This window comes from Drosophila gunungcola, unplaced genomic scaffold (genome assembly GCF_025200985.1).
Source record: "Drosophila gunungcola strain Sukarami unplaced genomic scaffold, Dgunungcola_SK_2 000172F, whole genome shotgun sequence".
Classification (NCBI taxonomy): domain Eukaryota; kingdom Metazoa; phylum Arthropoda; class Insecta; order Diptera; family Drosophilidae; genus Drosophila; species Drosophila gunungcola.
This window is the reverse complement of record NW_026453333.1, coordinates 71704-97625: the sequence shown is the minus strand read 5'-3', so window position 1 is coordinate 97625 and position 25922 is coordinate 71704. Positions and strand designations below refer to the sequence as shown.

The window sequence follows — 25922 nt, the reverse complement described above, 5'->3', positions numbered from 1 at the left end:
GGGGTATGAACTTCCAATCAATCCCATTCGCTAAGCAGGAAGAAGTTATCGAAGCCGTGTGCGGTTCGCTCAAAAATAACTCCTTCAGTTCCGCTAGCTCTCGTTTAGCGCCATCAAAGTTGTCGCATTATCACTCCAATAATGAATCTTCTCAAAGCTGCAATGAAAGAATCCGCTGTGAGATCCTGGACGACTTCCAAGTGCGCAACCTTCGTCGAAAAGCAGACAAAGACGGCGATGTAGCACTTGTGGGGTGATTTGTTCCGGGCCTCTGACTTGTGATAGAACGGTCCACAATAGTCCACTGCTGTGGTGTGAAAACTGGGTTAGGCTGAACTTGATCTGCTGGCAGGCTACCCATCACGTGTTCCCAAGCAAGAGGCTTCATCCGAAAGCATCTGACGCATTTGTTGATGACGCTAGCCACGAACTTTCGGCCTCCAAGTGGCCAATACCTTTGCCGTAAAGCAGCGAGCAACGCCTGTGGTCCTGCGTGGAAATATTTCTCATGATAATAGATGATAATCGCCCTGGTGACCGGAGGATCCTTAGGTAACAATATCGGATGCTTAGCCTCGTAGTCCAAGCTCGCATTTTGAAGCCTTCCACCAACACGAAGAAAAGCCCTCAGAAATATGAAAGGAATCCATAAATGTACGCGAAAACACACTGCAACTTGTCGAATTAGTTGAGAAACTTGCAGTTGATAGATATGTCAGTGCCAACGGTTCCAATTAGCGCCGTGGAACGCCGTTCCGGAAGGTTCTTTACTGCATCTAATAGGGAGGGCCAGTTCGACGCTCCTTTCAGTAGAAATGGAGGTCCATTTGCCCAAAGGCAGTGCTCCAGCAATCTTTGGGGGTACATCCGCGCGATACCACATCCGCCGGATTCAAGTCTGTTGGAACATGATGCCAAGCTATACCTTTGGTCATTTCCTGGATTTCCGCGATTCGTATTGGACACAAATACGTTGAACTCCCTCGGAGGCTGCCGAATCCAAGGCCAACACAATAGACGAGTCCGACCAGCAGTGAAAGCTGCAATCAAAACCTATGGTTTCCTTAACGATTACGATAAGCTCAGCCAATAACACGCTGCTGAAAGTTCTAATCTTGGTATTGTTAAAGCTTTAAAGGGAGCTACTCTAGACTTGGCGCAGAGTAGATGTGCTTCAGCGTTGCCATTGGCCTCCGACCGCAAATATAAGCACGCGCCGTAAGCTGCTGTGCTAGCATCACAGAATCCGTGCATCTCGACGAAGCCTGCGATTGCATTACGAATCGTGGAAATTTTAGGTTCTGGACGATCGACAACTGAGAAGGTCAACTCCCCCATGACGAAATGAAGGGGCTCTGGCAGTGTGTCGTCCAATCCATGTCAGTGCTCCATAGCTTTTGCAACAAAATTTTGGATTTTGTAACAACATGGTGCTATTAAACCAAGCGGATCATAAAATTTCGCAATTGTTGACAACACAATCCGTTTTGTTGCTCGTTGACTTGGTAAAATTTGTGAAAAGTTAAAGAGAAAGTTATCCGAAGACGGATCCCAGACCAACCCCAAAGCTTTGGCGGTAGCTGATCCGTCGTGGAATTTAATCAATTGCTCATTATCGCGATCAAACTCTCCTTCGAGAGCGCTTGCTTCATTGGAACACCATTTTCGGATCGGAAAGTGGCCGCGCGCCAGTAGCTCCTATACCTGATGACGAATTTCTTTCACCTCTTCAACTGAATCAAAGACGCCACCAGAGATTAGATCGTCCACATAGAAATCTCTACGAACGATTTTTGCTCCAACTGAAAATGATTCCTCTTCATCATAAGAGAGCTGATGCATGGCTCTTATAGCCAAGAAGGCGGCCGACTTGGTTCCATAAGTTACCGTGTTTAGTTTATAAACACTCAATTTATCTGTGGAGTTCTCTCGCCAAATGATACATTGCAAAAAGTCATCAGGGTACGAAGCACGAATGCAGCGGTACATCTTGCAGATGTCTCCACAAAGAACTACTTTAAAAATCTAAACCGAAGCAAAATATTAATGATTTTTTGCTGAATTGTTGGTCCTACTAGAAGCAAGTCGTTTAGAGCTTTCCCAGATGTAGTTTTTGCAGAACCATCAAAGACGACACGAACTTTAGTGGTAGTGCTTTCAAGCTTCGGAACAGAATGGTGAGGCAAGAAAAATTGTGGCACCGCTGGATCCCCTAATGCGAGAGACATGTGGCCTAAGTTGAGGTATTCCTGTAAAAATTCCTAATACTGCGCTTTCAGATTGGGGTTTTTATTTAGTTTTGATTCCAAACTTTTAAAACGACGACGGACCAGACAGTAGGAGTCACCTAAAGTTTCGAATCCTAAAGTGGATAAAAGGCGATTTCAATTTTCTTTGAAATGCTGCTCGCATCGTAAGTCCTCGGCCAGCATCGATGGTTTTTCTGAACTAATGTCTTCAATCTCCCAAAACCGCATTACTACGGCAGCAAGTGTGTCATCATCTGAATGATCAGCAGGATCCTTGACAATGGCAGCCAAGACAGATTTGCGATTTAGAATACTTGACATCCCTCCAGAAACTATACAACCAAGCTTGGTGCTTTGAAGCGTGGGCAAGGTGCTATCCAAATTAATTTTCCCTTTAGCGATTATTTCGAAGAACAGACCAGCGCCAATTAAAAGATCAATTCGTTGTGACTTGTTGAAATGAGGGTCAGCTAGCGAAATGTTTTGTGGCATCCTTCATCCTGTAGTATTTATATTGAAATTTGGGTGGTAATCCTCGGCCAGCATCGATGGTTTTTCTGAACTAATGTCTTCAATCTCCTAAAACCGCATTACTACGGCAGCAGTGTGTCATCATCTGAATGATCAGCAGGATCCTTGACAATGGCAGCCAAGACAGATTTGCGATTTAGAATACTTGACATCCCTCCAGAAACTATCCAACCAAGCTTGGTGCTTTGAAGCAGCGCGAAAATTCTCAAAAAAAACAAACGGCCACCCGGCAGCGCGCACATAAAGTGTTCGTGTGTCTGTGACTGGATGCAGCAAACGGAAGCGTAGCGAGATAAGAAAAACGAAGAACAAAGCTGCATAACAGCCCTGCGTTTGCAGCGCACACCTATGAGCATTTGACTAAGATTTGAATTTCGGTATTGAGGTATAGCTAATGGACCTCTGATTTCTTTGATAGGTAATAAGGCCTCAAAGCTGAGGTCCGAGGGAAAAGTTGAAAGGCCCGCACCCATTGGTCCTTTTTGGGTGAGTAGGGGTGAATCATTTTAACGGGGTACTTGTGAGCGCTAAACATTTTTTAGGCTCTTACTTCCACCCGAGGCAGAGCCTATCTTCCAGCTCCCACCGTTAATCGTGGCTCCGAACCCACCAGTCTCGATACCAGTCCCAGTCGCATCCCTACCATCCGCAGACCCAGTTCCATCCCGACCAGCCGCGTACCGATCCGCAGGCTTGCGGGTGTCCCGACGAGAAACACTTCCCCAGTTCGGGCCACTCCCTTGGAGGAAGTAACCAGTGCCAGTGCGTGTTCCTTGCCCTTGCTTCTATCCTCCGAGAATACAGTGGCCGATCATGAACGTAAGCCTGAAGTGGACAAGGACTCTGTCAAGTGGACTAAGTCAACGACAGAAGCTGCTGACTCAATTCCCGATTTAAAAAAAAATTTAATCTGTCTCCTGACCCTCAGTAATCCAGCCGCCCTCGAGAAAGGAAAAATCGCATCATCGGGTAATCGAGTTGAACAAGGTGCGACTTTTGAAGTTGCAGCACAAGAAGCTGGAGAACTTGCAGACGGAGCTCATGCACAAAATCCGTACCTTGGCACCCCAAAGGCTTCAAGGAGTCTACAAGTTTGTGGCCGTGGTGGTGAACGAGAAGTGCAAAGTCGAGAGTGTCCTAAAGTGACTTAAAGGAACGCTGTCGTGCCGTGGTCGATTCGTGCTTTATGTTATTCTACGATCATTTGCAGTTGATACAGAAGAGCAAGGATGAATACGAGGCGCGTAACCAACACGAGAAGATTCGAAATAATTAGTCTTTGGTGGTAAGTCCCTAAAATCATATATCCCTGACGCGTTAGTTCTATATTCCATTTCCCAAAGAACCTCAAAAAGAACACCATTGTCGAGGAGATCGATCAGTTGTGTGGTCCAGCCTCGAAAGGTGGGATTTTTAACGAAAGTCTGTATCGCGAGATAGCTCGCTTGCGGTTGGAGAAGAAGCACATTGAGTCTAAGTTCTTTAACATCAAGAAGGAGCACTGCGACCAGATGAACCAATTGAGTTCGGAGTACGAGGCCAACCTGGCTGACGAGCTGGCCGCATGCGATCACACCATCAGTGAGCTGAAGAAGAGCCTGCGGCGCAGCGAGGATGTAGTCGAGGAGCTGTCCCAGCTAGTGGCCGAGAAGAGTGCCACGCTGGCCAATGAGGATGGAATCATTGGAGAATTGCGAACCGAACTGGGCAAGCTTAGGTCGGTGTAAGATAGCTTTAAGGCTATTACGGAAGTTTTGTTTTCAGATACCACTTCCTTATATCACATTTAGCAAGTTGCGAATGCATCACCGCCTGGAGGAGGCGCATGTTGGACCGGACAAAGCCCGACACTCCATTGATAAGCAGTTGGCACAGATCGCCTTCTTGGTGGGCGAACTGAAGGAGGCACGCAAGCTCATTGTCAATCTGCAGCAGCGTCAGGATGTCATGGACAAGGGTGTCATGGAGAAGGATCTGGTTATTGCCGAACTAAACGAAAAATATAGAAATACTATGATGCAGATAAGGTGGTTTTATATCGGACTTTAAAAAATACCTTTTTAAATTTTTTTCCAACTTCCAGTAAACTAAAAGAAGCATTAAATATCAAATCCATCGAATCGGAGACCCAATCTCAAGTCGAGGGTCGGTTAAACAAAGAGATAACCAAATTGCGGGAGAAGATCGATCTCGATCAGCAGAAGCTCACCGCTCGGAACCACTTGAAAAACAGCCTGCAGAAGACCGAGCAGGAGAACCGAGCCAAACTGGACAAAATGTACTGTCAAGTTGGCGAGAAGAACACGCTGATCAGTCAGTCCCGCGGCCGGGAATTAAAAGCCATACCCATGCTTCTTTGCAGGTGAACAACGAGCTGGCCTCGAAGGAGGAGGAGTCGCTAAACGCCTGAAGCAGACCCTGTAAGTTCAACCAGAGAAAACCCCATTGTAAAATTAAAAATTAAAATATTTGAATGTTTAAAAATAAAAGCTTACTTAAAATAAACTAAAAACATGATAATGTCATTATTCACGTTTGGCTTATCCAACAGGAAAATTGTTGACTTAAATTTTTGTAAATTTAAAACTACGTTTTACCGTACTTAAAAATAGAAATTAAAGTGTGAGATACTTTGATTTAAACACAACACCCCTCGGGGCTAAATCATTAGCGAAAATATTTAATCCAAAGTGAAAATATTTGGACTTAAAAAGATTTTTCTCTGGGTGTTAGGTTTCCACTTACGTATGTTATACGGGAAAAGTTCGCCAGCTTGCTTTTACTTAAAACATGTCAAATAGCAGATACTCAATTTTGTTAAGAGGGAGTGTTAGTTTCCAAACTAATTTAGTGAGTAATGGCAATGAAGCGAACTCTTTCTTCACTAATTATATCTAAAATTTTAATATTTTCCCAGTCAAGATTATGTTAATAATTGTTGGCCAATGGCATTATTCTTTTGTACCCATAAGAAATGAGTATTTGGAAAATTTTCTTCACCAATCTAAAGGATTGTAATATTTTCCCAGTCAAGATTATGTCAATATTCTTACTGGCAACAGTTTTCAACAATTTTTTGAAGTTGTGCCAGCTGGCGAAGTTCATGCCAACAGGAGCAGGGGCCGTCGCGGTCGAGAGGATACTCCCATTAGCAATGACATGACCGGAGGTCAGGACGTGTCTCGACCGAATGGAAGATTCTTTGAGCCACTGCAGCTCCAACTATTACAGCATCAGCCATCAGTCAGTCCCCGTCGTCATTCACGTGGCTATGTTATACCTTCAACCAGGCATTCCCACCGCCCTCATTTGCAGCATCCCCGCAATCATCATTAAACCCAGCAAAATGGTATTAATTCCGTGCCCGTGGATATTAAGATTCACATTATAATTTCGTAGAATTTATTTTGAATACTGGATAACCAGGAACTATGCTTGTTCGTTATAAAATTGTGCGAGAGCCATCGACGAACATCTCTTAATTTTTTAAAACGCCGGTTCTGCTTCGCGGGTTACATAGGTTAAATGTCAGTTAGTCGCATCATGCAGCTTGTTAAGAACAGTTGACAATTCCACTCTTTGAAAATCAAGTGTTTGTATAAGAGTACTCATATATGTTAATAAAAAACAAGAAGGAAAGCAAACTTCGGCAAGCCGATGTTCATATACCCTTGCAGCTATTGCATTAATTAAATACTTTTGAAAACATTTAAATTATGATTTACTTGAGTATGTGCTAAAAAAAAACATTGAAACTATGATGATTTGCAGCTCAATTATTAAATAGTTATTTTATATATTTTATTATTTCTATGGGAGCTATATGCTATAGACGTCCGATTTTGATAAATTTTATACCATAATTCTGAAATAATTAAACATTGCTATATGTCGAAGAACTAAACAAAAAATTAAAAAACAGAAAAGTTATAATTTTTTTTCATTTATTTTTCCGATTGTTCCTATGGGAGCTATATGCTATAGTCGTCCGATTTTGATGAAATTTAAACCGTAATTCTGAAATATTTTACCATTACTATATGTCGAAGAATTAAACAAAAAATTAAAAAACAGCAAAGTTATAATTTTTTTTCATTTATTTTTCCGATTGTTCCTATGGGAGCTATATGCTATAGTCGTCCGATCCGGCTCGTTCCGACTTATATACTACCTGCAATAGAAAGACAACTTTTGGGAAAGTTTCATGCAGATAGCTTTAAAACTGAGAGACTAATTTGCATATAAACGGACGGACAGACGGACGGACAGACGGACATGGCTAGATCGACTCTACTAGTGATGCTGATCAAGAATATATATACTTTATAGGGTCGGAAACGTCTCCTTCACTGCGTTGCAAACTTCTGACTGAAATTATAATACCCTCTGCAAGGGTATAAAAATGATAAAATTCACTATTTTCTTAACTATAGGATACATTTTTTTTAAATTTGTATAAGAAATGTATATTTTAATTAATTTAAAACAAAGAAAGGAAATTAAATATTCTTGAAAACATTAAAATTATAATTGACTGGCGTATATGTTTAAAACCATTGAAGCTATGATGACTTGCAGCTCAATTTTTTGACTTGATTTTAATAAAATTAAAAGCGTAGTTCTGAACTGTCATACTATTAAATAGTCAAAAAGAATATCTAAAAATATTACAAAACAAAATAGTTAAATTTTTACAAATTTTATTTTAATAGTTGTATTGTTTCTATGGTAGCTTTATGTTAAAGTCGACCGATTTTGATGAAATTTTAGCCGTAAGTCTGAAATATTTAACCATTAATATATGTCGAAAAACTAAAAAAAAAAATTAAAAAAACAGCAAAGTTATCATTTTTTTTCATTTATTTTTCCGATTGTTTCTATGGGTGCTTTATGTTATAGTCTTCCGATCCGGCGCGTTCCGTCTTGTGTACTACCTGTAATAGAAAAACAACTTTTGGGAAAGTTTCAAGTAGTAAGCTTTAAAACTGAGAGACTAGTTTGCGTCGAAACGGTCGGACAGACGGAAATGACTAGATCGACTCTACTAGTGATGCTGATCAAGAATATATATACTTTATAGGGTCGGAAACGTCTCCTTCACTGCGTTGCAAACTTCTGACTGAAATTATAATACCCTCTGCAAGGGTATAATGTGTGGTGCTGGTCACAGATTAAATAGGTCGTTTTTGATTGTGATAAAAAATGAGGCATTAGTCCTACCAAATTTTGGCTTTTAAAGCTTGATCCCAGCATATTATGATAAAACTGGCACAATAAAACCTTCTTCAGATCCCATGTCAACAGCTTTTGTCTATCTGTTAGATTTGAACTGGGTTTGACGAACTGTATGCGTTCAGATAAGAGATTATTTCGACGATTATTCAGATTCCAAACATTTTTGGACATACCTTGGTTTAAGAACTGTATAACGTGGTAAACATTTCAATTTCTATGATTAATAGTCGCATTGAACCTTTAATGATTGCAATTTCATCTTTCAGCAGATAGGTATAATATTAATTCTCAAAAAAAGATATAAATGCATTAATAACCAGCTGGGAATGACATTTAAAAATTATTGAGCTGTAAAATGGCATACAATAGAAACAACAGAAAGGAGCTTGACTTTGTTGACTTTCATAAACTAAGGAATAAACGAAAATAGCCTGAGGTCTTTGATATTTTTAACCGTCTAGTTTTGCGCGTGATTATGTGAATAACATGTAACCTTGAACTTGAGAAATTGACCTATATAAACATAGCTATTATTTCCAGGCATTTATTTTGTAGCCGTTTATCTGTATGCACCTGAGCTTGTCTGTTGTTCGCTGCCTCCATTTCATTCATGTTGTCGTGTACCCTAAATTACTCTAATCCGCAAATATGGGTGATGCTGCAGAGTACCATAAGCTTAGGCGAAGCATGGATGAAGCCCAAGGATCCAGGGAAGGACATTAGTTTAGTTATGTACAGCGCAGCAACGATCCTGTAATTCAAAAAGCCTACCATAAACTGCAAAGTGGAGTCCAAGTCCTCTGGCCAGCGGGATCAGTGGGGAAAGGGGGTGGAGTTCCTCTTTTCCTGCATTGCATTGTCCGTGGGTCTGGGCAATGTCTGGCGCTTTCCCTTCATTGCTCTGGAGAACGGGGGAGGAGCTTTTCTGATACCATATGTGATACTGCTCCTGTTGATCGAAAGACCAGTATACTACCTAAAGGTTGCATCAAGGCCTTCGATATGGTTGCTTTTATGAAAGGTAAGTTCTAATGTTTCAAATTGTGCTTTCATTTAATTAAAAAAAAATTAATTATTAAAAAATTAATTGATTATATTGAGATGGAATTTTGATAAAAATTAGTCATAAAATTTTTTGTTTGAAAACTTAAATCTATTATGTATTTAAGTAAAAAAATGATACAAATCAGAAACTATTTAACTTAATGGTTAATTTGTTTAAAACGCTGAAAAAATTTATATTAAAAAATGTAATTTCAATTTCAACAAAATTGAAAAAATTTAATTTCAATAAAAAATGTCATAAAATCGTTAGGAAATAAATAAAAGAAAGTGATAAAAAAGTATAAAAAAGATTAAGATTTTTAAAGTTCTAAATGGTAAAGTTAAACAAGAAGGAAAGCAAACTTCGGCAAGCCGAAGTTCATATACCCTTGCAGCTTTTGCATTAATTAAATACTTTTGAAAACATTTAAATTATGATTTACTTGACAATTTTCCCGCGCTTTCATAATTTTTGCGCGCCTTTCGGCATCAGGCTTATATATTTGTTGCCCTTAGTTATCGGTTAGTGTATCATTCTCCGTTAGCATTTGCCTAGGAAGAGCCGCTAGCCGAGTACACATACACACGCATACCGACACCGCATCCGCTATTTTGAGTTGTCATTGGTCGTTTTCGATCTCGATCGCTGCAGCAGTGCAATTTTCGGTCTGCTTAAACTTTTGTTAGTTTTTTCGGTACGCTTGAGCTTGAGCATTAGCTCTCCTACAGTCGGTGCGTTCGGTATATTACTGTCGCAGGGTTTATGTAAAAAAATGTAAAAACCCTATTTAAATATATTTTCCTGTACTTCTCTCGGAACTTAGCTCCCATTTTACTCGTTGGTTTTTTTTTTACATTATTTAACAAATAAATAATATTAATAAAAATAAATATGTTAAACCTCTTCGATACCAACAAAAATAAATACAAATCAACGCAATGGCAACCAAGGATATCGAAGAGCTTAAACACCAACGAGATGTGTGCATAAAAAGTATTAACCGAACGTATAGCCATTCAAACAAAGCTAAATTATCTATGAATCCAGTTGAGCTTGAGTGTCGATAAGAGATTCTAGATATGCACATTGAAAATGCTTTACTTTTTCAGAACCAAATAGAAGTGAAAGAGTTGGAGCTGAAAGAGTTGGCAGTTGCTCTCGCTCAAAATTACAAGAGAGGACGTGTGCATGAGCTTGCGAGGAATTGGTTGAGCTAATGCCCAAGCCCAAGGAAAATACACGTGATTGTGAAGTCGCGAGTAGGGAACAGCCAGTTGTTGTCCGATTTTTGGATCATGAAAAATATTTCTGGTTATCATCCGGATCAAGCAGGGAACACCAGCGGGTGGAGGGTGTCTGAAAATATTTAGTTGGCAGATCCATTCTTCTTCAAGCCCCAAAAAACGATAGCCCATACGACCAGTGACGACGCCTTTCGGCACACCGAGTCCAGCGATATCAAACCGGATGATCTCCCAGGAGGCAGAAACACCCGTCGACGTGGCCCGAGCCAGCAATCGCTGCGCGGAGGAGGGACACTTTGTCCGGGAATGCCATAACCCACCAGTCCTATACTGCTGGGACTGCGGGAAACGTGGTGGACCATTGACTGCTGCCGCCAGTCGGGAAACAGCCGGGGTCCTCGCACACACAGGGAGCAGGCGGCGACCCACCCAGCGCTCCCCCACCATTAGATCAACCTCTCCGTTTGACGGGAGGCCGGATCGTCGCCACGGTTTCCATCGAGGGACAACTCTTCTCGGCAACAATCGACACGGGAGCCTCCAGAAGCTTTGTTAGCGAAGCGGTCGCCAACCGACCCTAATCTGCGGACAAGTGTGCCTCCAGCTAGCCCCGCCTGCCACACGAAGAGCCCACCCAGGCCCAGCCGCCCACAGCGGCGATCGCCCACCACTTGGACCCACCGGCTCCTACTCAGCGGACAACAAGGACCAACGAAGGGGCCAAACGGGTCCCATACCCGCCCCAAGGCATCACATCACGTCGACGCGGGCCAGAACCCAACCCCAGTTCCATCGGAGCACTCGCCACCACCGATCCTCCCCGGCACTACCACGGAAATAACAACGGCCGATGTCACCATCAATGACAACCAGTACAACCTCCAGCCGCTACCGGATGCCGCAATGGCCAAGAAAAGGAACCCTTTTCGGAAGTATCTCGCGAGTCAGGAAGTGCTTATCGGCGCAGATGTGCTTATCGGCGCAGATACGTACTTTATCTATTCGCCAGATAAAGCAGGGGCCGGAACTCTCCCCATCTTACAAAACAAAAGTTCTCGCCTGGATAGTGTCAGGGTGATGTGCCTCTGAAAATATAGAAAAGACCTGAGAAATTTTGGTCTGTGGAGGACTTGCCGCGCAAGGCTAAAGTCCATACTCCTGAATATGTTTCAATGGGCCACATAAAATTCCGAATACTCTGCACTATTTCATTCCGCACCAATTAATTCTACGGCAACAAAGTACTTCAACTAAGTTGCCGTACTTCCATGCAGGTAGCTTTGAATGACATCTTTATAGCAGGCACGAATATCCAAGAGGAGCTGTACTCGACTCTGCTTCGGTTTGGAAAGCATAAGTCTGCTCTTGCGGCTACGTGAAAAAGATGGATCGCCAAGTGATGGTGGCGACGTGAAAAAGATGTATCGCCAAGTGATGGTGGCGAAGCTGACCGAAACTTTCAGCTCATAGTATGGAGACAAGATCCTTCCGAGTCCCTGAAAATCTTTAAGTTAAACATAGTAACATATGCAACTTCGCCGGCACCTTTTTTTGGCGATTCGGTGTTTAATGCGGTTAGAAGAGATGGCGCAAGCAACTCATTCAAAAGCCGCAAAGGTTATTCAGATGATTTTTATGTTGACGATTTGTTGACTGGCGCGGGATGCGTTGAGGACCTGCAAAGTATTTGAGTCGAAGTTTCTTAGGTCTTGCAAGAGGCAGGTTTTGAATTTTCAAAGTTGTTTTCAGAGATCCAGAGTTATCCGCAACTGATAGCGCTGTAATGCTACTTATGGTTGAATCAGACGTAACTAAGACCCTTGGCGTGGTTATGTTAAAGATTACTTTCAATTTCGGTTGGATGACTCTTTCCTTGCTTACATCGTGGGAGACGTTTAATGCGACGCTTCTGGAACTTTCGAAAATTAAGGTATCGCGATTCGTTCACACAGATCGACAAGTCCCGATTCAAATACATGGTTTTGCAGACGCTTCTATGCGAGCTTATGGAGAGTGCATTTACGTTCTTACTTAAGCTGCTGAAGGTTTGAAAGTTTCTTTATTGACCGCCAAATCGAAATCCCCTCAAGACGAAATCTTGCCTCGCCTTGAGCTGTGTGCAGCTCATCTTTTAGCAGATCTTTATAATCGTGTCAGGCCATTTCTAAATTGTCCCTGGCACCCTGGTCATAAACTGCGAATTGGAGTTCAAGTCCTCTGGCCAGTGGGATCAGTGAGGAAAGGGGGTGGAGTTCCTCTTCTCCTGCATCGCTATGTTCGTGGGTCTGGGCATTGTCTGGCGCTTTCCCTTCTGTGCTCTGGAGAACGGGGGAGGAGCTTTTCTGATACCATATGTATCAGATCAGATCGATCCTGTTGATCGGCAGGCCAGTATACTACCTGGAGGTGATCATTCCAGTTTTCCAGTCTTGGTTGCATCAAGGCCTTCGATATGGTCCCTATTATGTTCTAAGTTCTATAGGTTCTAATTGTACTTTCATTTAATTTAAATAAAAAAAATAATTATTAAAAAATTAATTGATCATAGTGAGATTGAATTTTGGTGAAAATTGTTTGGAAAAAAATTATGAAAGTGATAATTTGCATTTATATTTTGTTAAAAATGTTTAAAAACATAAATCTATTAACGTATTTAAGGTAAAACAAGTAAGGAAGCAAGCTTCGGCAAGCCGAACTTAATATATCCTTGCAGCTATTGCACAAATTAAGTATTCTTCAAAACATTAAAAACATAATTGACTGGCGTAATTTTTAAAACCGTTGAAGCTATGATGATTTGCAGCTCAATTATTTGACTTGGTTTTAATAAAATTAAAAGCGTAGGTCTGAACTCTGTCAAACTATAAAATATTCAAAAGGAATTTTTTAAAAATATTACAAAACAAAAAAGTTGAATTTAAAAAAAAAATTTTTTTTAATATTTGTATTGTTTCTTTGGGAGCTTTATGTTATAGTCGTCCGATTTTGATGAAATTTAAACCGTAATTCTCAAATATTTAACCATTAATATATGTCAAAGATTAAAAAACAGCAGTTATAATTTTTTTTTATTTATTTTTCCGATTGTTCCTATGGCTGCTTTTGAAAAAGTTTCAGGCAGATAGTTTTAAAACTGAGAGACTAGTTTGCGTCGAAACGGACGGACAGACGGACATGGCTAGATCGACTCTCCTAGTGATGCTAATCAAGAGTATATATACTTTATAGGGTCGGAAAAGTCTCCTTCATTGCGTTGCAAACTTCTGACTGAAATTATTATACCCTCTGCAAAAGTATAAAAATGATACATATCACAAATTATTCAACTTGATGGTAAATTTGTATAAAACGCTGAAAAAACTTAAATTAAGAAATGTTAACCTTAAAAAAATTCGATTCAATTTCAAAAAAATTGAAAAAAATACTATGTTGATCATATTGAAAATTAATTTCAATAAAAAACGAAGGAATACATCTTGTAACACAGTGAAATCATAAAATCAACTGGCCTAATTTCCAAGCTAATTTATTGAGTAATGGCAATGCAGCGAACTTTTTCTTCACCAACTATATCTAAAATTAGAATATTTCCCCAGACAAGATTATGCCAAGATTATTATTGGCAACAACTTTTTGAAGTTTTGCCAGCTGGTGAAGTTCATTGCAACAGGAGCAGTATCCGTCGCGATCGAGTTGAGACTACCAAATCGACCGAATCGTAGATTCTTTGAGCCACTACAGCACCAACTGTTGCATCAGTCAGTCCCCGTCGTCATTCAACCAGGCATTCCCACCGCCCTCATTTGCATCATCCCCGCAATCATCATCAAACCCAGCAAAATGGTATTCATTCCGTGCCCTCCTTCCAATCGGCGCCGTGATCAGCACTACAGAGATCATTGACAAAAGCACATGGAACCCCCTTTAGGAAGTTGCAATTCCCAACAGATAACACTAAACAATGAAATTTATCAGACATAGCAAAACCAAATTTATTGTATTTGCTGGCCAATTGCCTTATTCTTTTGTACCCATAAGTAAAATCTGGTTAAGTCTCGTTTATGGCGGCGGCTTAATGACTCGATTAGCTTTGATTGGCTTAGCAGTCGGCATCTGGCACAGTTAATTAAAATGATTTGCTTTTTGGGGGCAGGATGGCAGAGCTACTTCTACACTTTCCACATTGATTCACAAACTTAAGTAGATATTAAGATTCGCATAATAATTTCGTAGAATTTATTTTGAATACTGGATAACCAGGAAATATGATTCTTCGTTAAAAAATTGTGAGCAATCGACGAACATCACTTAATTTTTTTAAACCTGTTATATGCCAGTTAGTCGCATCAGGCAGCTTGTTAGGAACGGTTGACTATTCCACTCTTTGAAAATCAAGTGTATGTATAAAAAGTACTCGTCAATGTTAATAAAAAATGTGCTGGTCGCCGATTAAATAGTGCGTTTTTGATAGAGATAAAAAAATGAGGCATTGGTCCCACAAACTTTGAGCTTAATCCCAGCATATTATGGTAAGACAACATCCCCATTGGCACAATATAACCTTCTTAAGATCCCATGTCATCCTCTTTTGTCTAGCTGTTAGATTTAAATCGGGTTTGACGAACTGTACTTGCATTTGGTTGCTAAGACTTCGCCGTAGACAGGCATGCGTTCAGATAAGAGATTCTTTTGACTATTCTTCAGATTCCAAACATATTTGGACATACATTGGATTAAAAACTGCATAACGTGGTAAACATTTCAATTTCTGTGATTAATTGTCGCGTTGAACTTTTAATAATTACAATTTCACCTATCAACCAACTGCAGCAATATCCATAAATTACTTTTAAGATAGGTATAATATTAATTCTCAAAAAAAGATTTTATATATGCATTAACAACCAGCTGGGAATGACATTTAAAAATTATTGAGCTGTGAAATTGCACAGAATAGACACAACAGAGAGGGGCTTGACTTTGTTGAAATGACTAGGGATTAGGTTTGAGTTTCTATTGTTGAGCGAGCAAACGATCAAGAGCTATAAAATTCAGAGTATACAAATTCATAATCTAACGATTACACGAAAATAACCTGACGTCGATGCCTGACACCAGTTTGATATTTTATTTTAACTTGATCGCGTTATTTGGTCCAGCCCTTTTTTCGGTTCTCTGTGAATATCATGTAACTTTGAACTTGAAAAACTATATAAGCTATATAAACTGAACTATTATTTTCCAGGCATTTGTTTTGTGGCCGTTCATCTGGATGCACCTGAGTTTCTCTGTTGTCCGCTGCCTGCATTTCATTCATATTGTCGTGTACCCTAAATAAGCTCTAATCCGCAAATATGGAGAATGCTGCAGAGTATCAGAAACTTAAGCGAAGCATGGATGAAGCCCAAGGATCCAGGGAAGGACATCCAAAGTCGACAAATGACATTAGTACAGTTGTGTAAAGCGCCGAAGGAGAAGATGGGAGTTTTCCTAGATCCATTACATATTGAGTTTGCCTAAACGATTCTGTAATTCTGTAAGTCCTCTGGCCAGCGCGATCAGTGAGGAAAGGGGGTGGAGTTCCTCTTCTCCTGCATCGTTTTGTCAGTGGGTCTGGGCAATGTCTGGCGCTTTCCCTTAATTGCTCTCGTGAACGGGGGAGGAGCTTTTCTGATACCATATGTGTTAGTGCTCCTGTTGATCGGCAGGCCAATATACTTACGGATTGTCACTATGCAAGAAGAGATTAAACGCCTGAAGCAGACCCTGTAAGTATCCCCAGAGAAAACCTCATGTAACATTGTTTTTAAAAATACAAGCTTACTTAAAATAAACTAAAAACATAATAATGTCATTATTAACGTTTAATTGGTTTATCCAATGTGAAAATTGCTGATTATACCCATGCAGAATGTATTATAATTTCAATCAGAACTTTGCAACGCAGTGAAGGAGTCATCTCCGACCATATAAAGTGTATATATTTTTGATCAGCAAAAAAAAAAAGAACTAGGAGAGTCGAATTAGCTATGTGCGTTTGTCCGTCCGTACTTCTATCCGTCTGTCTGTCCATCCGTTTCTACGCAAACTAGTCTCTCAGGCTATCTGCATGAAACTTTCCCAAAAACTGTCTTTCTATTGCAGGCGGTATATAAATCGGAACGAGCCGGATCGGACGACTATAGCATATAGCTCCCATAGGAACAATCGGAAAAATAAACAAAAAAATGTTTAAATTTGCTGTTTTTAATTTTTTTTTGTAAAATAGGACGACTATATCATATAGCTCCCATAGGAACAATCGGGAAAAAAAATAAAAGAAAAAAATAACTTTGCTGTTTTCTAATTTTTTTTTTAGTACTTCGTTTTGTTTTTACAATTGGCAACTTCATTATTTATTATCAATCCATCGGATTGAGCAAAAGCTCTTGTTTTGTAAAGGCACATTTTCCGTTAATCATGGGATATTTTATGTAAACTACAAATAAATCATTAATTAATAAAATTTTAAAAGTTGATATGTCCATTAGGTCAGATAATAGTACAGATTGTTTTTCATGATTGTAAATTTCTTTAATTTCATTCTCGTTTTAAAATTTTTGTATTAAAAATTTTGTCTTTTGCTAAGATAATGGCATCTAATAAATTTTGTAATTCAGATGTGAGTAACCGCAAACGATGTTTTCGTAAAATTGTTTCCTCGTTGAAAACTACATTTTTTTAACTTTCAGTAAGATAATTTACTTCATTAAATAATTTTGAATTTATTGTGAATTGCTTGTTGTTGTCTTTTTGGAATTATTTCTGATAAAGTTAATTTGATGAGTTCCAAGTCCATTGAAATTTCCCATTCTATTTTGGTTTTTGATGTTTTGATCAAAGATCTCGTTTCCGAGTTAATTATTTCTTCATAAAAACTTAAATTAGTTATGTGAAATAAATCTGCGTATGAATCGTACGTCAAAACGTCGTTATTGTCCTTAAATAATAAGTATTCGTGACTTGTATAGTAAATTATTTCAGAACTTGTTAAAAGAATTAGGTTGAGTATAAGTACTGAAAAAACATTTTTCTGAAAAAAATAATAACAAATTGTTGTTTATATTAGAATTTAATATTATCTTTATGAATAATTCTATTTCTATTGTTGATTATTATTTTGTTAGGCAAATTTTCCCTTACAACTTGTTTTTAGTTTGTTTCGTTCCCCAAGGTTTTTTTTCATAAACAACTTCTCCTACATGACAACCTTTTTCCTTTCTGTTCTCATCATGTGTTTCTAACATTGGAATGTTATCATTATCAATTTTATTATATTATTTTTATTTTCGTTTGTTGTGGAATGAATGCTCTGATTATATTTTTGAGCGGCTCTAATAACTTTTTCGGAATAATTAGTTAAATTAAACTCTTTTTTTATGCAACGAGCTATTTCTGTTAGTGTCGAGTGTGCCCTTTCAACTTGTCCGTTTAAAGTACTATGTCTTCGGTCTGCACCTTTGTGCAAATGATTTAAATTGGCCCGAGGTAAAACTAGGTTCGTTATCGGTCATAATTAATTTTGCGTTGAGAAAATTGTTGAAGTAGATCCATTACCTTAGTTTCAATGTTTAACTTATTTTGAATTTCTTTTACAACAAGGTATTTTGAATACGCGTCTAAGCAAGTAATAAATTTTTTGGCATAGTATATATCTATATGTAAATTTTCTCCTTCTTTAGTTGGAATAGGGGCTTCCCCGATTGGAATTTTTTTTGGGGGTTGTTATATTTATTTTTATTACAAATCACACAATTTCTTTCAATTTTTTTAATAAGTTTGGACATTAATATAACCTACTGATTTGTTTATAATTTTCATCTAGCCCCCTATGAGCTCGACTGTGAGTTTCTTCTATTATTATGGCTTTATCTTCATCATTTCTAATTTAAAAAATTTAGAATTTTCGAGAGAAATTTTCATATTTGCTCTTTGTAAATGCCTATTATTTGACTTAAATCTGAGAAATGTTGCTCGATTGTGTTTGAAAAAATTATAATATCGTCCATGTAGACGTGGCTTGTTTTTCCTACTTGTTCTCTGATAATATCATCCATTGCTCTCTGGAAAATTCTGGGCGTATTCGTTAACCCGAAAGGCATGCTTGAAAATTCAAATTTTCCGTTGTTAATAGAAAAAGATGTTTTTTCAATGTTTGAGTCTTTCATTAATTAGAATTTTATGGAATCCTAATTCCAAATCAATTGTGGAAAAAAATTTTGCCTTTCCTAAGTTGGCTAACATAAAAGATGGGTCTTGCATCGGGTAACTATCCGGTATTGTGTTCTCATTTAATTTTTTGTAGTCTATTTAGGGCTACCGTCTTCGTTTTGACCACCAGTACTGGTGAATTGTAAGGACTTCTACTCGGCCTTATAATATTTTTATTTATCATTCTATTGATTTAATTGTTAACGAAATTTGAAACTGATAACGCATAGGGATATTTTTTACTATAAATGGCCCTGTCGTTATTTGTATTTATTTCGCCCCGCATATCAGTTCTAAAAGGAATTTATAGGTTTATTTTAGAGTGGTCTTCTTCAATTATGTCAGTGTCAATTCTTTTCTCCAAATCTTCTACTTGATTTGAATTTAACATTTATTTTTTCAGCATCCTTTAATCTTAAAGACGGATGATTCGCCGTTTGTGTTCCCAAAAGTTTTAACTTTTTATTAATTGTTAGCCGGCCCGAGGTCAGGATGTTGAAAAATAACACAATTTTTTTAAATTTGGTTATTTGTCAATATATTTCGGATGCTCTTCGGCAACCATCTTCAGGACAACTATAAAATAATAACAACGATTTTAATATTCTTAACAAACAGAAAACAATTTACATTTGACATTCATTTAATTTACACGTCTGCGTCCGGCGACGTGGAGTTGTTAACTAATTTTTTTTTCCGGCTAACAATTAATATACTTTGGAAAGGTCGCGAAAAACCTACTAGTTTTAACTTTTTGTTGACGGAAAATTCTTCGTCGGCGTGTTCAGGATTTTTTGGTCCCAAGCTATATAATTTTTTGTTGACGAGTTTTTCTACGTCGGCGTGTTCAGGATTTTTTGATCCCTAACTATACATTTTTTTGTTGACGGATAATTCTTCGTCGGCGTGTTCAGGATTTTAAGATCCCAAACTATTTAATTTTTGTTGACGGATTTTTCTACGTCGGCGTGCTTAGGATTCTGTGATCCCAAGCTTAGTAAACTTTTTTCCACCATTTGTGATTCTGTTTTAATTTCACTTTGCTTTTCAAAGTATTTTTTTTATAATATATTCTTTCAATGGAAGGATAATTTTTCCTTCTGTTCGCGATAATTGGTTTAAAGAATTATCCTCATTTTTCCGTTATAGTTGATGGTCCCTTTTTGAATATCAATTATCGTTCCTATTTTTTTTAAAAGATTTGTTACGGGAGCAATAACAACATAGTTACAATCGCTTCTTGTAGTTTTTTGTTGCGAGTGCATTCAATGCTGAATCAGCATCGACGACCCTCGAGCGCGTTACAGGAGCGGGCTAAGGCGGGGTAAGGAATAAAACAAAAAAAAAAAAACAAGTAAAATAACCAGATACAGAAGACACTGTGGAGTGCGAAATTGGCCAATTCAGTAACCACCAACGAATTGGCCAGAGTAAGCAATTCACAAGAACATACAGCAGGCAATGGGTGTGAGCAGCAATGAATACGAAAATTAGCAGAATCCAGAAGTGGGCCATTAAGCCAGAAAACGGGGAAATGCTGTACCTAAGCGGGAACACTCCGATGACCCGGAAGCAATACCACCGGTATAAAAGATCCTCCACCTTAGGATCGAGAAGACAGTCCAAGATAATATAGAATCGGGAGTCGAAACAGAAACGACCGCGGAACCGCGTTAGGTCCACTACCGGCGAAAACAGTAAACGCGGAGGACCTATACACTAAAGTCTACAAGTCTTGTGCCTCATTACTGGACTCTTGATCCTTATGTTGATTTTGAATCTCCTCCGGATGTACCAGCGATCTGTGCTGATTCGTCGGGACCACGGACACGAACTGGAGAAAATCGTAGCTGTCACCGCCAATTGGCCAGAAAGGAGCCGGCACTAACATATCAACCCGTGCACAAATAACATTTACTTTACTACTAATTATTTCGATATCGGCACTATAAAACTCGTCTGAACAATTAATAACACACATCAATAATAAATGAACAAATAAATACAAGCAAAAGACCAACGTTTTTATATGTAATTGGAACCACCACGAGAAACCACTGCTAGAAGTGCTACCGTCAATCATCGCGAGTGCCGTTTTTCACTCTTCCCTACCTTTTTTTTGTTTGTGAAAAATGAACAACATTGCTCTTTTCTAAGAAATGTCAATTAACATAATTTTTTTTTATATATATTAATTCAACAATTTATTAATAATTTTAAGTGAATTTGCACTAATATATATATATTTATGCATATGTGTATAATTTATTTTCCAAACCCAGAATACCACAATGAGAGCTCTTGGCGATGGAAATAAAAAGAGGTAAGTGAGTTGTGTTCGACTTACTTTCAAGCAAAAGTATATCTATATATATTTATACATATGCGTATATACCTAGATCTATGTGCAACTTAAACATTTAGATATATATCTTATCCTCATACATTAAATTTAAAGTCCTGTAAGATCCATATTATTATTTTTATAAATTATCTCAAAAATATTATTCTTAAAAATTTATTCATTCTCAACAGTTTTATTATATATATATTTCCCAATTTAAGTAATTTGGCGCCCTAATTTACTCTTTATTTTTTAATTAAATGCGCACCTTATAAATGAAAAATCTTTCCAATAAATTATAATATGAAGCAGAACTCAATAATGTCTTGGTAAACGTTAATAAAAGGGGAGCTGGCGCAAATGTAAAAACTCGGGTCAGAACAATGACGTAACTTTCGACTGACGACATTGACAACAGGGGATCGCATTGCAGTGGCCGGCGGCGATCCATCGGCATACTGCAGGTATGAAGGGGCAGGGTAAAACAGCCACACGCTGCCGATCGAAATTCGGTCAAGCGCTCGAACTAGCTACTTGAGAAGCTTGTGGGCAGCGTCGACAAATGACAAAACGAACTGAACGATCTCTATCTTTTTCTTAAGGAACGATAAATTTATTCTCGTTATGTAGGGGAGGGAGTGGTTTCCAAAGAAGCCGCCCCATCCGGCGAGCTGAGCCGGCACTCAGCGTGCCTACCCAGGGCGCAACTCTCTCGGCCCAAGATTTTTGGATTGGGCACTAATACGCCGACGTAACATCTATATATAAATACGGTGATCCGATGTATTCGCATGCAAAACATGCGAAGTGGATGGAGACTCCTGCATGAGCGTGGGCTGAGAAGGAGGTGGCAACGCGAGATTTGTGTTTGGGGCATATATATGTAGCAAAGTGTGATGTGAGGAATTGCACACTCTACATCTGTTCGATTTGCATTTTTTGACAGTGTGACCCTTTCTTAAACAGTTAATGCATTAGGGTGCTCTTTTAGCGAAATCGAATCTTTGCTGAACTGTCAGGGCTGCGAAGGAAGCGCAGTTTCAATCTGATGTTCAGCTGAGTTGCAATACATGCATTGAACAGAGTCGTTCCTGGCAGCGACAAACGAAAAACTCCTATTTCCATTCTTCTTAGGGTTAGATTGGGCCTGCTGAACAGTTTTGGGCTTGGAAGCCTCTTCTGCTACCATGTGTTGGTATCGCCTGTTGAGGGCCGCCTCACATTCGCTCCAAAGTGGAAGCGAAGTATAATCTAACTGTTCTTCCCATTTTCTTTTAGTTCCTGCATCGACCTTGCTCATTACCAGATGTATTAAAATGGCATTAGTAATGCGTCTATCATCCCCAATAGACAGCAAGGAGTCATACAAGGCTGTGACCGTGTCGATGAGGGTTCTCAAGGCTGTAGCTGAAGGCAGGGAAATTTTTTGCAAATTAAAAAGTGTCGATATGTTGTCAAAAAAAATAAGACAATCATTATAGTACACCCGTTTCAGGCTAGCAAGGGCTTTGGGATAATTTTCCGCAGTGACTTGGAAGGCCCTAACTGTTCCTAAAGCGTCTCCAGCTAAACACGAAATTAAATGATTGAATTTTCAATATCGTGTAAAGTGTCATCTTTGTCAACGAAAGTTTCGAAAAGGCTTATAAAATTTTTAAATTCGGAGTGTTTTCCGCTAAAAATTGGGAGTGCAACGCTCGGCAGACGGCATTGAGGCGGGCGATTTGCTGGCGGAGCGGATTTCTCGATATTATTTTGTTTGGACTTATTTAAAATTGAAATCAGCAATGACTTTGTCATTACGGCCCTCTCTTCCAACTCTTCGCGGTATACATCTTTTGTATCTTTCACTTCTATTTGGTTTTGCAAAAGTGAAGCATTTTCAATGTGCGTATTTAGAATCTCCAATCGACACTCAAGCTCGACCGGATTTATAGATAATTTAGCTTCTTTTAAGTGGCGATAAGTTCGGTTAATACTTTTCATGCAAACATCTCGTTGATGTTTAAGCTCTTCGATATCCTTAGTTGCCATTGCGTTTATTTGTATTTATTTGGTTGGTATCGAAGAGGTGTTAAATATTTATTTTTATTAAATTATTATTTTTTTTTTTTTTTGTTAAATAATAAAATAAAAAATCAACGAGTACGGCTAGCGGCTCTTCCTATGCAGATGCTAACGGAGAATGATACACTGACCGATAACTAAGGGCAACGAATATATAAGCCTGATGCCAAAATGCGGGGGAAAATTCTGAAAGCGCGGGAAATGTTCGGACAAACTGCAGCGAAAGTTATTGCCGCTAATTTTCTGAGAGCTTCAATTTTCACAATTTGCACTTTTTTTTCAGCTATTTTTATTTATACCCTAAATTGGTGCTCACTACGACGAAAGTTGGGGGAATTAAGTTCGCACTAATTGGGTCGACGACGAGTATTTTATTGCTTGTTCTTTGGCCAAAGCGATTCACATATAATTCGAAATAGATTATGTTTATTGTAGAATTTTGGTTGTTAGTACATGCAAATTTTTATTTCTTGGTTAGAATGCTCACTATCTACCGATTTTTACACGAATGCAAAAAGTTGAAAGATGGGCCAAAACACAATTGACAAAACGCCACAGATTAACTTTCAACTTTTGGCACTCTATACCTGGATGGCCGACTTGATAATTGCAACTTCCTTTTTGTCTTCCATTTGGCGGCAGCAGCAAATTGAGCAATTAAAATTGCCGAAACGTCAGGCGCAACTTCAAGAACGGCAGAAAATTTCCAGCGACGAAATTATTGAATTTAATTTATTGGCCGAACCGACACGAATAAATTGGTTGTTGTTGGTATTGTTTATAGTTTTCACCGACAAAAAAAATTAAAACTCGCGAACTCTACTGCTGATCACGTCGGGGTCACCATGAAAAATTTAATACTATTTTGTATTAACAACGCGAAAACTTTGTGAACGCAGTAGTTCGAGACGATTTTAATTTGCGAAAAATTGTGAAACTATGTCGAAAGCGCGACGAAAAGGAGTGGCTACGATGATGTTCGATGGATCACTAACAATTATATTTTAATAATTTCTCTTAGAACCTAACTTATGCTACGGTGGCGAGAGACGGGGCGAATTCGCAAGAGTGAACAGACGAAAGCTTTATTGGCTCCCGCTCTAGCCCTACAACTAGTGATTTAAATACAAGCGCTGAGTGCGCAAACAGATGGTTAGAGCATCATTTGCTTTTCCGGTTATCTTGTTCATTATATTGTTAGTGCTGCGAAATATCGCTTACTTTCTTGAATAAACTGACTCATTGCGTTTTCTACTGCTTCCCTCCAACTCACATGTTTTTCAAGTTCCCCTTAAATTCTGTAACTGATTTAATGATTTCATAGAATTCTTCTCATTTTATGGAATTTTCAACTTTTTCAATTTTATAATCTTCTACTTTGCTGACATTCGTTTGAATTTCAGTTTTTATTGTTTCTATTTCATTTTGTAAAGATTTTAACTCTGTTGAAACAATCTGTTTTATTAATTCTTTGGTCAAAAAACTTGCTTTTCTAATTCTTGACTCGCCACTTCACTTATGCCTGGCGTATCGGTCATTTCAAATCTATTAAATAGATTCCAAAAATCTTCTAGATTGTCTTCTAGAATTGTCACGTTCACACGTTCAAAGATAATCAAAGTTCGGCTCGCAGATGCATTTCAAAGTCGTAAAATCTAAGAGCGCACTTGTATCCAAGAGTCAAGGCACTTGAATCCGAGATTAATTAAAGTTTCACTCAAAAGAAACCGAAAGTTTCTCAGAACAATTTCACAACTCACTCAAAACCCAAAAAGCTCGAGACCGAGGTTTGATAGTCAAGAGAATCAGATCAGCAAGTTAAGTTCAGTTTGAGACCTCAATCTAATAGGTCAGTGTTCTTCATTAATAAGTAAAACCCTGTAACCATCAGTTGAATAAAATAAAATTATATTTTTTTATTTTATCGAAGTTGCAAACTTATAATTGGCGCAGTTGGTAGGATCTAAAAATAAAAGTCCTTTTAAAAAACGGTACTGATCAATAAAGGATATACTAAACAACTAGTTATCCTGATCAGTGAATTGAATAAAGTGCACTTAATAAAATATTCGCAAAAGAATCTACGTTTCGTAAAACCTACGAGTGGTCATAAGACATCCAAAAATCCAATTCGGTCAGAAATAAAAGACATTCTGAAAATAAAATATCCCTATGTAAAAATTGTCCCTCACTATAAAATTTATAAGGGAATGATAGATACAATCAATATAATGAATAAAAATTTTTCTAATTAAAAGAGACAAAAGAAGATTTAAAAGTGTATACTATTAAAGGTCCAGTAAAAATACATAAAAGTATCATAGTAAAACCAAGTTTAACATGTCCGAACAAAAATGTTATTTACATAAATTTTCCGATAATTATGATATTTTGTTAGGTCGAAACTACCTAGAAGCTTCTAAGGCTAAAATTGACTATGAAAACAAAACAATTAAATTGGGCCCAAAAACATACAAACTCCGATACAACATGGAAGATATGGAAGAGGATAAGACCGCACAGGAGTGCCTTAATCTACCTTCTACAGAAGATCAATCGGTAAACTTCGCGATTCATAATGATTTACGCGAAAACAATAAATCAGATGCTCCAGCATCTGAATAGCGAGGAGATTGAAAGTTTAAAGAAGGTTATATTTAAAATTGGTGACATTCAGTACAAAGAAGGTGAGAATTTGACTCTCACAAGTACTAATAAACACACAATCCAAACTCAGCATGAAGACCCAGTTTATCGTAAGCCATATAAATACCCCCAGAGCGTTGATAAAGATGTAAATAGGCAAATCAAAGAAATGATAGAGCAGGGAATAATTCGTAAGTCGAAATCTCCTTACTGTTCACCTATTTGGGTCGTTCCAAAAAAGACCGACGCGTCTGGCAAGAAAAAGTTTAGGTTGGTTGTAGATTATAGGAATTTAAACGAAATTACTATCA

At 38.3% G+C, this 25922-nt stretch overlaps 1 protein-coding gene across 1 annotated transcript; it reads left to right on the top strand.

The window, feature by feature from the left end:
• The first annotated feature begins 712 nt into the window (after positions 1–712).
• Positions 713–5190, top strand: LOC128265890 (uncharacterized). Its single transcript, XM_053002105.1, has 8 exons — positions 713–896; positions 3199–3266; positions 3323–3599; positions 3709–3914; positions 4124–4497; positions 4571–4807; positions 4864–5068; positions 5143–5190. The coding sequence occupies exons 1-8, from the start codon at positions 713–715 to the stop codon at positions 5188–5190; spliced, it is 1599 nt and encodes a 532-aa protein (XP_052858065.1).
• The last annotated feature ends 20732 nt before the right edge of the window (positions 5191–25922 follow it).